Genomic DNA, 15,761 nt, shown 5'->3' on the forward strand with positions numbered 1-15,761 from the left:
GGGGGATACAAAAGTAATGTAAGCTATGATTCCTGCCTTCTAGGAATTTACAATATAGTGGAGAAGACAACAGATGAAGTTAAATCATTAATGACCACATGAGGAGGGGGAAGATAAATGACAGGGGATGCATCCATGGAGAAGTTGGGAAATAAATGGAAAAAAATCTACAAAATTGAGAGTTATAAAAATATATTTGAATAAATGGAGACATACCTTGCCCCTGAAAGGCAAAACTGAATGTTATAAAGATATAAATCTTCCTACCTAAATATATAGGGGTTTGGTACCATATCAAACTCCCAAAGAAACCTTTTTTTTTTAAATGTGATACAAGATGTGATAGTTTATCACAGAGAATAAGAAGGTGAGAATACCTTAGAAAATGTTGAAAAAGAATGAACAATAACAGGAAAACATGATGTTGAAACAGATGTAACTGTATGATCAATGGAAAACTAAATTCAGTCTCAATAAAAGAAAAATTATAAATCAATGGGAAAGGGGGAAAGTATTCAACAAGCAATTCTGACAAAATTCACCCTGTACTAAAAACTAAAAATAAAAAACAATAAAAGTAAGCTTTAAAAAAATCTAATATATTTAACTATATACAATGCAAATCTTTTCAAGTAAAGATAATTAAAAGACAAATGAAAATGTTTGTAGTAAATATACCAGAATGCTAATACATTCAATATACAAAGAACTCCTCTAAGTCAATTAAAAAAAAAGAACAGTTCCATAGAAAAATGGCAAAGGACATAAAAAATGGAAAGAAATTATCACATATAGACAATATAAAATTTTTTTTTCAATTTCACTCATATTCAAGGAAATGCAATTTAATACAGTGAGATAGGATTTGTCACTGGCAAATTAGAAAAGATTGTTGAAAGTGGGAGTAGGTAACGCCAATGAAGTTGTGGTGAGACAGGCACTCTTATCCACTGCTGGTGGGAGTGTAAATTGGAACAAAATTACAGAATGCCATCTGGCATTTTGTAAATGTTTTTCTGTATTGTCTGAATTTTCTGCAATGACCCTTTTATTTTAAAAATACTTTCATTTGGAAAATAAATTTTAACAAATTTTCAGGAAAACAGTGCATGAAGTTAGAGAAGGTATTTTTCTTTATCTGCTCTGATTCCAAACTTAATACTTTGTGTGTTAACACATACATGAATTCACCTGAATAGAAATGATGGCTTCCTGCTAGCTAGGCTTTTATTACTAACTCCAGAGAATTTTTAGGCTCTCTGTCTGCAGTTGCTCAAAGTTCATTATTTAATCAGAACCTTTACCTGTATTTCTAAGAAGGTGTTCTTCACCTAGTGCGTGTGCTCTGCCAGTGCTGGCTAGGGCTGTTGCCCAACAATCCTGTCTTCTGTCTGCACGCTCTTTCCTCCATACCAAACTGCTTTCTTCACTCGTGCTGTGGCGTGGGAGAGAGTGAACCACCCTATATGTAGAGAAAGTCTAATAAGCATTAATAATAATAGCTAATAATAAACTTAATCCAGAAAAATTTTTATCTAAACACTTAAAATCTTAAAGTCATTAGAAATTTTTAAAATCCAAATTTATATACAAAATTTAGTCATAGAAAAGTATGATAGAATGATCAATAATAGACATTCAACCATTAAAATGTGCTACATTAGGGTAAAATTCTGCAGTGAAGTGGAATGAAATGGGAACTCAAAAAAGGGCAGGAATGGTTAAAAATTTTTCCAAATTTTAAAGGACATTTTCTTGTATTTCTTAGAAGGATGAAAAAGGATATTAAGTTGCTGTGGTATTTAGATTTAATTGAATAGATCTGAGTAATGTAATGACATGTAAAAATGCCAATTTTTGCAATATGTCAGAAATTACATTTTTTGCAACTATTTTATTTTTCAGTGAAATACTTTTAGATGTCAACCCAAAAATGTGTTGAGGGAGCATAGTGTTTTTTAAAACTTTGTTTAGAGGGGAAACGAAAAAAATTCAAAGGCCACTAGAGTAGAGAATACCCATTGCTTATTCTGAACCTATAAAATGACTCCTTATATGAAAGGGAGGATTCAAAGGGGAAAAAAAGACTCCAGAGCTAAGATCTTCCTTAGAACTTGCAGGGAGTTATTCTCCTATTGCATTTCTTCCCCTAAACAGAGGGTGAAGAGTATTAGAGAAAGGACACAGAAGTAACCCTCATGAAAGAAATAACATAAGTGGAAACACTTGCCAAATGCTTGGGACATAGTAGGTGCTCATTTAAATCACTTAAGGCAATTAAGGCTAAAGCTGTCAAACCCAGGAAGGAGCTGTTAAGAGGTAAAGAAGACCCTACTATCATGGGATGTATATAATTAAGTTGATTTATATCTCCAAGGTACTCATTACAGTTATTCATAGTTTACCTATGATGTTACTTTGTTTTGTTTTGTTTTTGAATTTCTTCTGTTATTTGTTTAAGGCAGGAATTAAACTTTTTCTGCAAAGGCTAGATGGTATATCTTGGCTTTGTGGGTCATACAGTGTGTGTTGCAACTACTCAACTCTGCCACTGAGAAAGAAGCCATAGATAGTCCAGAAAGAAATGGCTGTGGCTGTGGGCCAATAAAACTTTATTTATAAACAAATGTGAATTTCATGTAATTTTCACATGTCATGAAATATTTTTCTTCTGATTTTTTCCGAACTATTTGAAAATGTAAAACCATTCTTAGCTCACAGGCTTTACAAAACCAGGTGGCGGGCCAGCTTTGGCCTGCAGGCAGTAGTGTGCCAGACTCCAGTTTAAGGTATGGGGCCCTTTATGCTAAGAGAGGGCATAGTATCAGAAGGATACACAAGAAACCAGCTATGGCGGTTGGTAAGGGAAATGCATGACAGAGCTAAAAGGAAGACTTATTTTTCAGTGTACTGTTTGAATTGCTTACCATGTGCTTGTGTTACCATTTCAAAAATGAAAGAGTTTCCTTTTTATTAAACCCCTTCAACAATCATAAACCAACAGACCTGATTTGAACAGACTCGGTCAACTGTCTGAATTCTGGAGGGCTTTTTGTTATTGGCTAATCAGGGACACCCACATAGGGGATCTCCAGCCAGGGGTAATAACCCAAATGATGCAGAATTAGGAGAATTGGACTTTCATTCAGGCGAGAAACTGGTACATTTTGTCCCTTTTGCCAATAGGAGAATGAAATCCTAGTCTTGTGCCATTTCTCCAGGAAGAGCATGCTGAGTGTCAGAGAGTTTGGCAGAACTAAGCAGTAGAAACAATTAATACAGATCATTTGATTGAGCCAACATTTCTTAGGGGCCTATTGTGTGCCAGTTACTTGAATTAAAGATGCCAAGTTTATATGAATATGAGGAAAATATAAGAATCCAGAATGAAAATGAGCATACATGGAAAATATTAGAGAGTTGTAATGTGCCGTGGAAGTGTGGGGGAGCTTGGTGACCAGGATGGAAAGTTAAAAAAGACAAATGTGAGAAAAAGCACAGAGGGAAACCCGAAGTAAGAGTCACAGAGCTGAAATCTCCTATTGTTTTTTAAAGACCAGAGCAAATATGTCTTAAATGACAGAGGGTAACTTTGGATTGAATATTAGGAAAAATTCCTGACTTTGCTCATTTGTGGATTCCTGGAAATTACTATTATGGGAAACTGTTGAATTTTCTACTCCAAAGATAAGGGTAACTATTTAAAACAATAATTGCCTAAGTTTGGGGGAGCTTTTCAACCTACTTATTATATGATATGCAGACACATATACACAATTGTTATACATAATTCATATATATATTAAAATATACACATTGAATAGATACCTATACAATTCATATGCACATTGTGAAAGTTGAATTTCCCTAGTTCTCAGCTAGCTTATAAGTATGAATGAGGTCCCATCAATAGTGACAACTGAACTTTTACTGGCTTGTTCCTCAGGACCTCCAGTTCCCTATCAGAGGCCTCCTCCCCCTGCAGGTATTTCAGGAATGCCCTGGGGTCTCTTTATGTTTTTTCATAATCAAGTCTACTCTGGCCACTTCTTCCACTACTTTTTGTGTCCATGGGGGAGAGCAGTGCCCAACCAGTGGTCACGGTTCCTCTGCTGGGCACATCTCCACAGGTTATGGTGATACCTGGAGTGGTACTGCTGTTTCACAATTGCCCCAGAAAGGCCTGGAGTCCTCTTGGAGTCAAAGCTCCACTGTGATATATGGCAGAGTTGTTTGAGGGTGAGGGTGGAGTTGAAATGAGCTCTCTCCCACTTGTTGCATTCTTTTGGGAGATCTATCTTACACTTCAGTACTTCCAGACTCATATTTATTTATAGCCCTTTCCCTCCTCACCTCAGGGTGGCAAGAAGGCCTCTTGAATCTCGTTTGGGTCGGTCAAACACTGTGCCACATTGAGAATTACACATTCCTCTAAGGACTGAGGCTTTACTTCAAGGTGAAGATCATGGTTCCTGGTTCCTTCTGACTTTAGGATGGGTTTTCTCCTAAAAAGCCCCTTGGCTTACTGGACAGTAGACTTTGGTAGGGCCAGGCCATTGGTTCCCAGATGGACCCAGATATGTTTGCATTCCCACAGTGGACACAGCTTGTATCATTTCACAGGAGCTGCTCTCTCTCTCATTTCTTCAACTTCTCTGGTGTATTCTAGATGTGACCTAGTATTGCCTACCTTTAAAAATTGCCCTCAAGGGCCTCCCTGGTGGCGCAGTGGTTGAGAGTCCGCCTGCCGATGCAGGGGATACGGGTTCGTGCCCCGGTCTGGGAGGATCCCATATGCCACGGAGCGGCTGGGCCCGTGAGCCATGGCCGCTGGGCCTGCGCATCCGGAGCCTGTGCTCCGCAACGGGAGAGGCCACAACAGTGAGAGGCCCGCATACCGCAAAAAAAAAAAAAAAAAAAAAAAAAAAAAAAAGAAAAAATTGCCCTCAAAACCACATTTTCCTCCAGCTACTTCTCTACCTCAACTCCTTTTCACACCCAGCCTCTCCCCATCAGAGCATCCTCATCTTTGCCTTCATCAACAGCTTTTAAGTTAATACGTAATCATCTATGTATTCCTGTGATTGTTTTTTAATGTCTTTATTCCTCATTAAGCTTGATGTCATAGATTTTGGATGATTTTTTTTCCTTTAACCATTTTATTTCCAAAGATCCAACACAGAGGTTAGTTCAGAGTAAGTCCTCAATAAATATTTGTTGAAAACATGAATAAATGAATGAACGCAGCAAATGTAGTCTGGTGTATTACCTTACCATCAGCCAGATGTCTGCTTGAGCTGTCACTTCTGCTTGAGCTGGAACATTTTGCTGAGTGAGGGAGAAAGAAATAGAGACATGAATAGTAGGGAAGTTCTAATGAAATAAATATTTGTCCAAAAAAACCCCTGTATTCTTTTTCTGAGTAGCAAGTATAAGTAGGCATTTGTAAACGAAATGATTTCTTGGTGGAGATAGGATGAAAGGTTTAAAAAATCATCCTCAGAAAACAGCCTTGGAAAAAGGTTCTGATAGCATACATTTTCATTATTCAACTTTTCTCATTACTTTTTCAGGGAGGTAGGAGACATTGGAAGGAAGGAAGAAAGGAAGGAAGGAAGGAGGGAGGGAAGGAAGGAAAGAAGGAAGGAAGGAAGGAAAGAAGAAAACAAGACCTAGAGATATAGCTAGAAGTGAACACTGCATCTCTTGGATTTTTGGATGCATTCTGGACATCTCCTCAGGATGAAACTTCAGACATTTTGGTGAGATTTACCACATTTTTTTTACCATAATTTCTTTTACCCTAGTTAAATATATGACCAAGGTAGACCATGAGAGTGAAAATGCAAACCCCTGAAATTTTCTCTAAAAGGCAAAATTAAAGATGATCTTGGGTGAACACTTTTTGAATTTTTTATCTGCTAATATGATGCCTACTCGACTTAAGAAAGAAGGAAGGAAGGAAGTTGTCTTGAACCACTGTTGTGTCTTTGCAAAGACCTGTTCAACTTTAGAATAAAATTTAAGATAATAAATCATCAATTCATCCCATTTTAATCAAGGCTTTTATATCTGTTTCTGTTTTTTCTACATGTAAAAGAATTAAAGACATAACTAAAATATCATCATATCTTGCCCAAATCTCCCAAGTGCTGAAACAAATGAAAACATATGGTGTTTTCCCAGATAAATTAGAGAGTATCTATTCTGAAAGCATATATCTTAGATATTTGTAAGTCCAAATGAGGTATAAAAATGGTAAATGTTGAGGAAAGATATGTACAGAAAAGCTATGATAAAATGTCTACAAAGGGAGCCATATGTGCTTTTTAAAATTAGCTTGCTCTCTCTCTCTCCCTCTCTTTCATAATCACCTCCCTACCCTCCCCAAACACTCTATGTATTTATTTACCTTTCAGGGGATTTTTTTGAAGACCACCATAACGAAGATACATTCTCAAACAGAAAAGTTTGGATGGGATCAAAAATGAATCTCATTGAACACTCCCACTTACCTGCCACAGATGAATTTTCTCTTTCTGACAATTTATTTGGTAAGTTGTCAAGTTCATTTGAATATTAGCAAAACCAAACTGCAGTTTGGACATACATAAGAAAAAAAAACCTGACTAAGTCCAACAGAGAGTCCAGAAAATTTTTTTGTTCCTTCTAAGTACTCAATAGATGTTAACTACTATGCAGGGTTAGAGGTAAATCGGACCTTGGATTCATTGAACCTAATGGTTTTCTTTTTTATAGATGAGGACTGCAAGACTCAGGGAGCTTTGTGACTTGTCCAAGGCCATGAGGCTAGATAATTAACAGAGCTGGGAGTAGAAATGCATTCCTGTTCTAGGGCTAATTCTCATATTATTATAGCCTGTACTAAATTATGAAATCAAGATTCTTATGGTTTAATATTATACCTATTAAAGTCTGAGCTTACTTAGGTTATAGCTCTGCAATAGGTTTCCTTTCCACCATTCTTCTGGTGCCGGGGGAAATATGGCACAGTGTCAGGATTAGTCATTTAAGCTGGATTGAGGACAAATTGTACTAAGTTGTTTTCAGTAGATCTGTAACTAGATGATACCATAAAATGATCTATTGCTCCACTTTATGCATTTATAAAATAACATCTCATTATAAAGAGTCTGAAGTGAGAACATCAGCAAAATGCCAGCAGGGGCAATATTTTGGGTGGGCAGGGAAGCTTTCTGCCACGCTTAAAATAATTCCCTTCTGCCTTATAACTCTGCTGGGAGCCTTGGATGCTCCCAGTTTTTCACTCTATATTAATATATCAACCATGATTGATGATGATAGTGAAAATGCAAACACTTGAAATTCACAAAATTCAATGTGTTAAGGCACGATCCCCTATTTGCTTGCAGAAATCCCTGGGAGACATTAATCAATAGGTTATATGATTACCTACTAGCCATTAGCATTAGTGTGCAATGGTTTATCAGGTCATTTCCAAGGAGGGGTCATTATTTTATTATCTATTTACATGTCTACCAGCCACCATTCAGTATAAGAGTATCTAAGGACAGTGACTGTATTTCATTAATCCTAGTATGTACTTGATAAATAAGAATCAAATAATAAATAATAGAGGGAAGGAGAAAAGAGGTTTAGGGGAAAAAGAGATGTTTATCAGTAACTCTCAGAGAAATCAAAGGCAGCAGTTATTATTTTTGCAATGCTAGTTCTCAGACATACTTGCTATATCTTATTACTTCCAGTTGGCTTCTCTTCATCCTGTGGATACAGTCAGGGGCAGTGGGACACCTACCTCCATGTCTGGACACTTGACCATTTGCTCCTGGCCTACCCTTCTATGGGTCCTTAAAAAAATCAATGTATGGACATCTTTATAATTTGTGATCTACTCATCAGAATTCATAGGATGATTAGGACTGTAGGTGCATATCACAGACCAAAGAAAATTACACTTGAGATGATTTTTTTCACATATAAACCCCATTTCCTGCTCTGAAATTTTACGACTGCATCTTAAGATCTCCAAATCTAAACTCTGGTGTCATCATTATTAAACAAATCCATTCAGCTCTAATTTGTATATACATCAAGAGCAAAGGGTAAGATCTTTCTTACAAACTAGCCCACTTTAAGCAAGCCCATCAAGTTGAAAGTTGACCTCAGTTGTCATGAGGTGAAATAGATGTAAGTAGATAGAGAAAAAATTGTGAAGGAGCTGTCAAGTTAGAAGCATCTGAAAATGATTGCTAAGGAAGCACCGTGGTCCATGCTTTCTTTCAGTGGTGCTGTTCCCTCATCCCTCCTTTGCTGGACCACATTCTTATACAGTTTCCTAACACTTCTTTTAAGGTTTCTTAGAATATATAGCACAAGATGCATAAGCTGCAATGCATAGCTGTTATTCCCAGCTGGAGCAGTTTCCTCAAATCTTCATTTGGTCCACCTCTCTTGGGAAACTAATCAGAGCCATGTGACCATTGAGACTCCTTTTCTTCTTCCCCATTAAGTTCTAGAGCCAGGTCTAAGCACTTTTTTCCCCATGCCTCTTTCCCCCAGGGGAAAACATACCTGCGCTAAAGGTCCACCAAAGGGGAGGACAAAGAGTATTTTGACCCCTTTATTCCTCCTGCCCACCTTCTTTTATGTCCTGATGACACTGATGGATTCTATGGACCTCCCACCCTGAGCTTAGGGCACAGAGCACCAGGGAAAGGACTGTGGCTCATGGATGAGTAGCCCACGGTGCCTAACTCACCACTCCTAGATCCTGAGATGTGCCCGAGAGTCAGAAGTGTTAACTCATGGACTCAATTAGCCAGAGAGCTGTACTCTTTTCCAGTGGTCTAACTGTAATCAAAAATAGCCATCATGTTGTTATAACAAGGGCAAGTGAGGTTTACTGTATTGCATATGGATGGCTATAATTTTTTCCAACCAAACATTGAACACTGACCATATGCTGGATGTTGGAATAAAGCAGGGAAGAGGACAGGAAAAGAAACAGGCAAAGCAATGAGTAAATGAAATAATATCAGGTAGTGGTAAGTGCTATGGAAACAACAAAACAGGGTGATGTCATAGTGACTAGAAGAATGAGGCTGCTCTAACTGGTGTGGTCAGGGGAGGCCTCTGGGGAGTTGACAACTGAGCGGAGAAAGACAGAGCCAAAGAGAACATTCTAGGTGGAAGAAATAGCAAATGCAAAGGCCCAAAGTCTAGAATGACTTGGAAGGGGCTTGTCTTCTCGTTTTTATTTAGGCAAGTCGAAAGAGTCTAGAGAACTGGCTCTGGACCCCATATTTCCATTAATCAGCACTGGTAAAAGGAGATTATTAGGCTGGGAATTCTAGGACAACCTAGAATTAGCATTTGAGTCCACAAATTGCTACAGTTTTCGTGTCAGGAGGTGGTGACTTGGACCCAGTGGTACTCACCTGACATGACATGACTTTCAAGGTGGTCCTGGGCATGGTCCCCCTTCCTGCAGGTTACTCTAAAGGCCATAATTAAATCCCAAGACACTGGGATTTAATTTAAGACATGGAGAAGGTGACATAAAGATTACTCAACAAATACTGATGGGCACTCACTAATGGGCTGTGGAGACACTAATGACCTCTTGAGTGAGGCCTTTCAGCTGCTTCTAGAGAGGGCTGTGGACCCCTCACTCTCTAAAGGCTTTGCTCAAGAAGGGGAAGCAGCTCCACCCATATAAATGGTTACCCTGAAAAGCAGAGTCTGAGGCAATGACTTGTGTGCAGGCAGTTTATGTGAGAGGTCATCCCAGGGAGCAGAAGCAAAGGACTGGTGTGATGAGACAGGGAAGGAGGGAAAACCAAGACGAGATGAATTATGAAGATCGCTGCTGTGGGCAAGGGGAGCTTGATTCCACTGGGAGAAGCTGAAAGAAGTGTCCACTGAGGCACCGGGCATGGGGGCAGTTATTAACCGACCTCTGGCTCCCATTGGTTGAGGGTCGCCCTTGGGGGCATTAACTTCCCTGCACTTCTGGGCTGTGCTTCTGCTGCTCCCAATGGAATCAAGCCAAGTGGTCTCCTGTGGCATTGGAGAAGCTCTGGGGAGAAAGCAAAGAGATGTGCAGCAGAGTGCCAATGGGAAGTGAGTCTGAGCTTGCACGTGATTATCTGCTACAGCTGCAGCTGACATGAGAGGTGGGTCCAAGGATGTGCATCATCACCAGAGGGGCTGCCAAACAGTATTAATGTGGGGCCTCCCTGGTGGCGCAGTGGTTGAGAGTCCGCCTGCCGATGCAGGGGATACGGGTTCGTGCCCCGGTCTGGGAGGATCCCATATGCCGCGGAGCGGCTGGGCCCGTGAGCCATGGCCGCTGGGCCTGCGCATCCGGAGCCTGTGCTCCGCAACGGGAGAGGCCACAACAGTGAGAGGCCCGCGTACAGCAAAAAAAAAAAAAAAAAAAAAAAAAAAACAGTATTAATGTGATTTCCCCCCAAAATCAATTGGAATGTTTAAAGGAAACCTAAGATGGGTGGGGTGGTAGGTGAGGGGAAAAGGTGGAGATTTGCTCTATAGCTCTGTTTTCTTAGGCTGGCCCTTGTAGAAAAGAAGGAAAGAAACTTAGAATAGAATTACAGAGATGATGGGCTTCTCTGGTGGTGCAGTGGTTGGGAGTCCGCCTGCCGGTGCAAGGGACACGGGTTCCTGCCCCGGTCCGGGAAGATCCCACATGCCGCGGAGCCGCTAGGCCCGTGAGCCATGGCCGCTGAGCCTGCGCGTCCGGAGCCTGTGCTCCGCAACGGGAGAGGCCACAGCAGTGAGAGGCCCACGTACTGCCAAAAAAAAAAAAAGAAAGAAAGAAAGAATTACAGAGATGGGGCTGGAGTCACCTTGTGAGGTCCTTTTAACTTATTCTGCTGCCACATCCCTAACAAATCCAGACGGGAATCTAGCTCATTGGTAACTCAATCCACATGCAGAACACAGGATGGAAGGACGTGGTGACCTAAGAGAGACAAGTCTGCTTTCCTTTGGGAGATCCTGAAAGCCGGGAAACTTGGTCAAAGATTAATTTAGTGGGTTAATAAAGGCTTCTCTGATGAATGAAGAAGGCAGGTTCTTATGCAATTAGTGCATAATAAAAGGTAATAATGACAAAGTCCACAGCTTCCCATGGTTTAACATAGTGAATAGATAGAATGTGGCATGTTAATTAAAATCTATGTATCCTTTAAGCAAACTGTGGTTTAAGAACTAAAGAAAAAAAATCACAGAATTTTAAAGACTCAGTACATAGAAAAGCATTCTAATAATAGCACAGAATAAGCAAGAAAAGGTACAATCTTATGTTCCCGTACCAAATGTTTCCAGTACAATGGGTCCAGTTCCTTTAGCTTGGTGATACTGGGAAACGTTCAATGAATGTGAGTGGAAATAAGCAATGAAATTGAAAGAAATAAAGTCTCAGAGGCAGCTGAGACTCTCTGAACTTCAGTTTTCTCCCCTGTAAAATGGGAATAATAATGACATTCACTTCACAGTTTGTTGGAGGATTGAATGGCTGTGTGGAAAGTGTTCTGTAAATCTCAAGGCATCATAAAGCAGTATCGCTACTCCAGGGTTTGAAATGTAGTTGTTATAAATTGTTAGAATGATAAACACTACTCTACTTATTAAAGGGAGGAAGTTCTGTTAATCTTATCATTGTTGAGTGCTAAGAATTTTCAAGGAGCCAACAAAACCCAACAATATGGAACTAAATTTCTGGGTGCTCTAAGAAAAAAACACATGTTCTATCTCACCTTGGCATCACAGCATTGCTAACAACAGCTATGGAATCCACGTTTTTGTATAATTTTTATTATTGTTTCTAGTAGTCTTTCCAAAGCCCCATTCTGAATGAGGCCTAGCAAGGGGCAGGAGGGCAGATTCTATATAATCCTATTCACTCCCACTTCATTTCCTTTAGCTACTTCTCATAACGTTATGCTTTTCTCAGCTGTTGATGCTCATTTTCTCTGGGTAGCTTTATTTTTATTGGAATCTGGTTCTTGCCTATGTCTTTTGCTTAAATTAAAGGAATCTTTCAGATGGTACAGAATCAGCTGGATGTTTTGAAATACAATTAAAGGTCTTGAGCTGCAGTGTTGTGTAATATTTCTGACATTTGATTTCAAGTCTTTTCCCATCTCACTGAGTTTAACACAAGTGAATGTAGTTCTGACTTGATGGGTCAATCAAAGCCAAAAGTTTCCAGAAGATGGAAAGATACCACTGTCTCAGACAAAATGGAAGGTGGCTTTAGCATAATTTAAATATTTTGTCATGGCCTTCCCTGGTGGCGCAGTGGTTGAGTCCGCCTGCCGATGCAGGGGACACGGGTTTGTGCCCCGGTCCGGGAAGATCCCACATGCCGCGGAGCGGCTGGGCCCTGTGAGCCATGGCTGCTGAGCCTGCGTGTCCGGAGTCTGTGCTCTGTAACAGGAGAGGCCACAGCAGTGAGAGGCCCGCAAAAAAAAAAAAATAATAATAATAATAATATATTTTGTCACTACCATTTCTTATCCATATCTCTTCCACAGATTGAAGCAGTCTCTAAGATTTTTTACCAATTACCTGTGGCTTTGGTTTTTGATCTCCCAGGATTCTCAGATCTGGTGCTCTTGTTAGTGAGGTTAAGAAATGGGAGAAGGAAAAGAAATATCAGAAGAGCCTTTCCTTATGACAACATAAATTACTGCTTCTTTTAGATAGGGCATGCATAGTTTGGAAAATGCATGCAATGAGATGCATGTTGGCCAGCTAGTGGGCAAATCCATTGCCATCCAGAGCCTGGTTCTCAACCTTGCAGGTTAAGAAACAGGTCTCAGGGGCTCTCAGAATAACCAAAATTGAGAAAGGTTGACTATGAAAACAGACTGCAAATTTATACATTTACAGTGATAAAAAAAATTTGTGATCATAACAGCTACCATTTCTTGAGTGCTTTCTATATGTCAGGCATCATGCTAAGCACATTTTACATTTGTTAGTGGACTCTCATTCAATCCCATCTCTGCCATTTACTGGTATGTGATCTTAGGCAAATTCTTTAACTTTGTGCAAGTTACTTGTCTTATTTAATAGAATTCTCAGAAGAATGCCTGGCACATTGTAAGTACTCTGTAACTATTTGCCATTAATATTAATTCTCATAACACTCCTATAAGGTAGATACCATTACTATTCCCCTTTTACTGCTGAGAAAATGGAGATTTAAAAATGTGAAAGAATCTGCTGAATTTCCATAGATAGAAAATAGACAACCAAAATATAGTCAGGACAAGGAATCGGAATTGGATGATTATGGATTCAGGTTAAGAGAACACTCCTATTCACCTTCTCAGTAGAGAAGGTCTTTCCAGTGAGATTATTTCACTCGAAGTCTGTTAGCCAAGTCTATTCTCAGGGATAGTTCTCAGAACAGCATTGCCAGCATTTGCGCTGGGACTTCCCTATTTTTTATACTAACATATCTAATGCCCCTCCTTGCTGCAACTGGCATTTTATTCACATTGCCCCAAGTACCGTCTACAACAGTGCTGTCCAATAGAACTTTCTGTGGTGATAAAAATGTTCTAGATTTCCTTTGTCTAATGCAGTAACCACTAATCACACATGGCTACTGATGCTTAAAATGGGACTAGTGTAACTGAGGAACTGATTCTAATTTTACATAATTTAAATTAACTTAAATTTAAGTAGCCATATATGGTTAGTGGCTACTGTTTCAAATAGCACAGACCTGTAGGGGAAAAATGTACCTTGGGAAAAAAAAATAGCACGAAGCAGTTGGTCCTCACTGCAAAAGAAGCAAAGGGATTCAATCAGTCTTGTTATGAGAACATCCTGTGTGAATTTCACTCAGCAGCAAGGGTTTCCTGGATCAGCTAAATGATCCTGCTCATTTCATTTTTAGTATTGAAGTTTCTGGGGGCAACAGACAGGCTCATCTGTTTGACCAGTGAAAACCTCAGTAGAGAATTCTTGACATATAAAATTCAGAGGTAGTTTGTCCTGGTTCTTAGCCTTTGGGTAGCTCTTCCAGCTTAGAGTCCCTCAAGGCAAGTCTAGCTCTTGGGTTGTGAGGAGCGGAGAATGAGGTCAGAAGTAAACTGAGGACTGAGAACAGCTTTGCAAAGGCTGATTCTTGGTTGAGCAATCAAAGCTGAAATATACCTAGGAACCAGCACTCTTTCCTTTTTCTTGACCATTAGGGCAAGTGTACTTCAGTTTTTCCACCACAAGGTTTTGAGTGAGAAGACCTTGGTTAAAGCCTTTGCTTCATCCCTTAATAGCTGGGTGACTTTAGACAAATCATTTAACTTCACTGAGTTGACCTTCCATGTCTGTAAAATAGGGTAAAAGATAGTGGGCATCATAAATTATACCTTCCTCAAAGGGTGCAAGTAAGGATCAGATGAGATAATGCATGTAGAACCACCCTGTAAACCCGTAAAGGCTGTAGAAATGGCTTAGCAGTGATGATCACGTTTATATAGATCACATTTGCCTTTTAAAACTGCTTTCACACTTATTATGTTATTTTATCTTCGCAACGGGTCCATGAGGGGAGTGGAGCAGGAATTATGATCTCCGTTTTACCATCTGTTGATGTAGACAAATGAAGTCCGCAGAAGCTGAGAGACGGTCCTAAGGTGACACAGTGTGTCTGGTTGCATTATCCCTAAGCTCAACCCTGGACCTCCTGAGTCCTATTCTGAAGCCCTCCCTTCCAAAAAATACCCAACAGTCACAAGCTTGGTATCCACAAGTTATGCTGCAGAAATTATTCCTGCTCAGGAAGCAAGCCACCCTAAAACAAGAGTCAAAGGCTAAATAATTATAATATCAGTATAATGAGGATGGGTAGCCACACACTCTGCTAAGCATTTAATAAATATTATTTTATTTAATCCTTATAATAACTCTGAGGTTGCATGATTATCAGTCCCATTTTACAGATGAGGAAATTGAGGCAGAAAATGGTTCAGCTAGAGGCAGGACAGCAATAAAGCGCAGACACAGAGAATGGACTTGAGGACACGGGGAGGGGGAAGGGTAAGCTGAGATGAAGTGAGAGTGGCACGGACATATATACACTACCAGATGTAAAATAGACAGCTTGTGGGAAGCAGCCGCGTAGCACAGGGAGATCAGCTTGTGCTCTGTGACCACCTAGAGGGGTGGGATAAGAAGGGTGGGAGGGAGACACAAGAGGAAGGGGTTATGCGGATATATGTATATGTATAGCTGATTCACTTTGTTATATAGCAGCAACTAACACAACAGTGTAAAGCAGTTATACTCCAATAAAGATGTTAAAAAAAGAAAAGAAAATGGTTCAGGAATTTGTCCATGGTCCACAGAGCTAGTGAGTGCCAAGGGAGCCTACATGTATTAGTTTGCTAAGGTTGCTGTAATAAAATACCACAGACTGGGTGGCTTAAATGACAGAAATGTATTGTTTTACCATTCTGGAGGCTAGAAGTCCAAAATCAAGGTGTTAGCTGGGCGGGTTCTTTCTGAAGGCTGAGAGGGAAGGATCTGTTCCTGGCCTCTCTTCCTGGCTTGTAGATGACTTTTTCCTTGTGTATCTTCACATTGTCTTTTCTCTATGAGTTTCTGTCTCTGAAATACAAATTTCCCATTTGTATAACGACACCCGTCCTATGGGATTAGGAGGGGACACACTTCCACCCATAACACTGGATATAAACCCAGATTAGTTTACCTCACGC

General features: G+C 39.9%; 1 protein-coding gene across 3 annotated transcripts in view; it reads left to right on the plus strand.

Annotated features, from left to right (window-relative positions):
- Window positions 1-15,761, plus strand: part of NR1H4 (nuclear receptor subfamily 1 group H member 4) — a 74,638-nt gene that overhangs the window by 10,605 nt on the left and 48,272 nt on the right. For 2 of the 3 annotated variants that reach the window (XM_082636948.1, XM_082636950.1), the window contains exon 2: window positions 6,420-6,554. In XM_082636948.1, the coding sequence (XP_082493074.1) occupies window positions 6,476-6,554 (79 nt within the window). In that variant the 5' untranslated portion in view covers window positions 6,420-6,475. Of the gene's footprint in view, window positions 1-5,573; window positions 5,763-6,419; window positions 6,555-15,761 lie in introns of all 3 variants that reach the window. The other variant, XM_082636949.1, reaches the window with a different exon arrangement.

This window comes from Mesoplodon mirus (genome assembly GCF_964341445.2).
Source record: "Mesoplodon mirus genome assembly, chromosome: 11".
In the NCBI taxonomy this organism is placed as follows: domain Eukaryota; kingdom Metazoa; phylum Chordata; class Mammalia; order Artiodactyla; family Ziphiidae; genus Mesoplodon; species Mesoplodon mirus.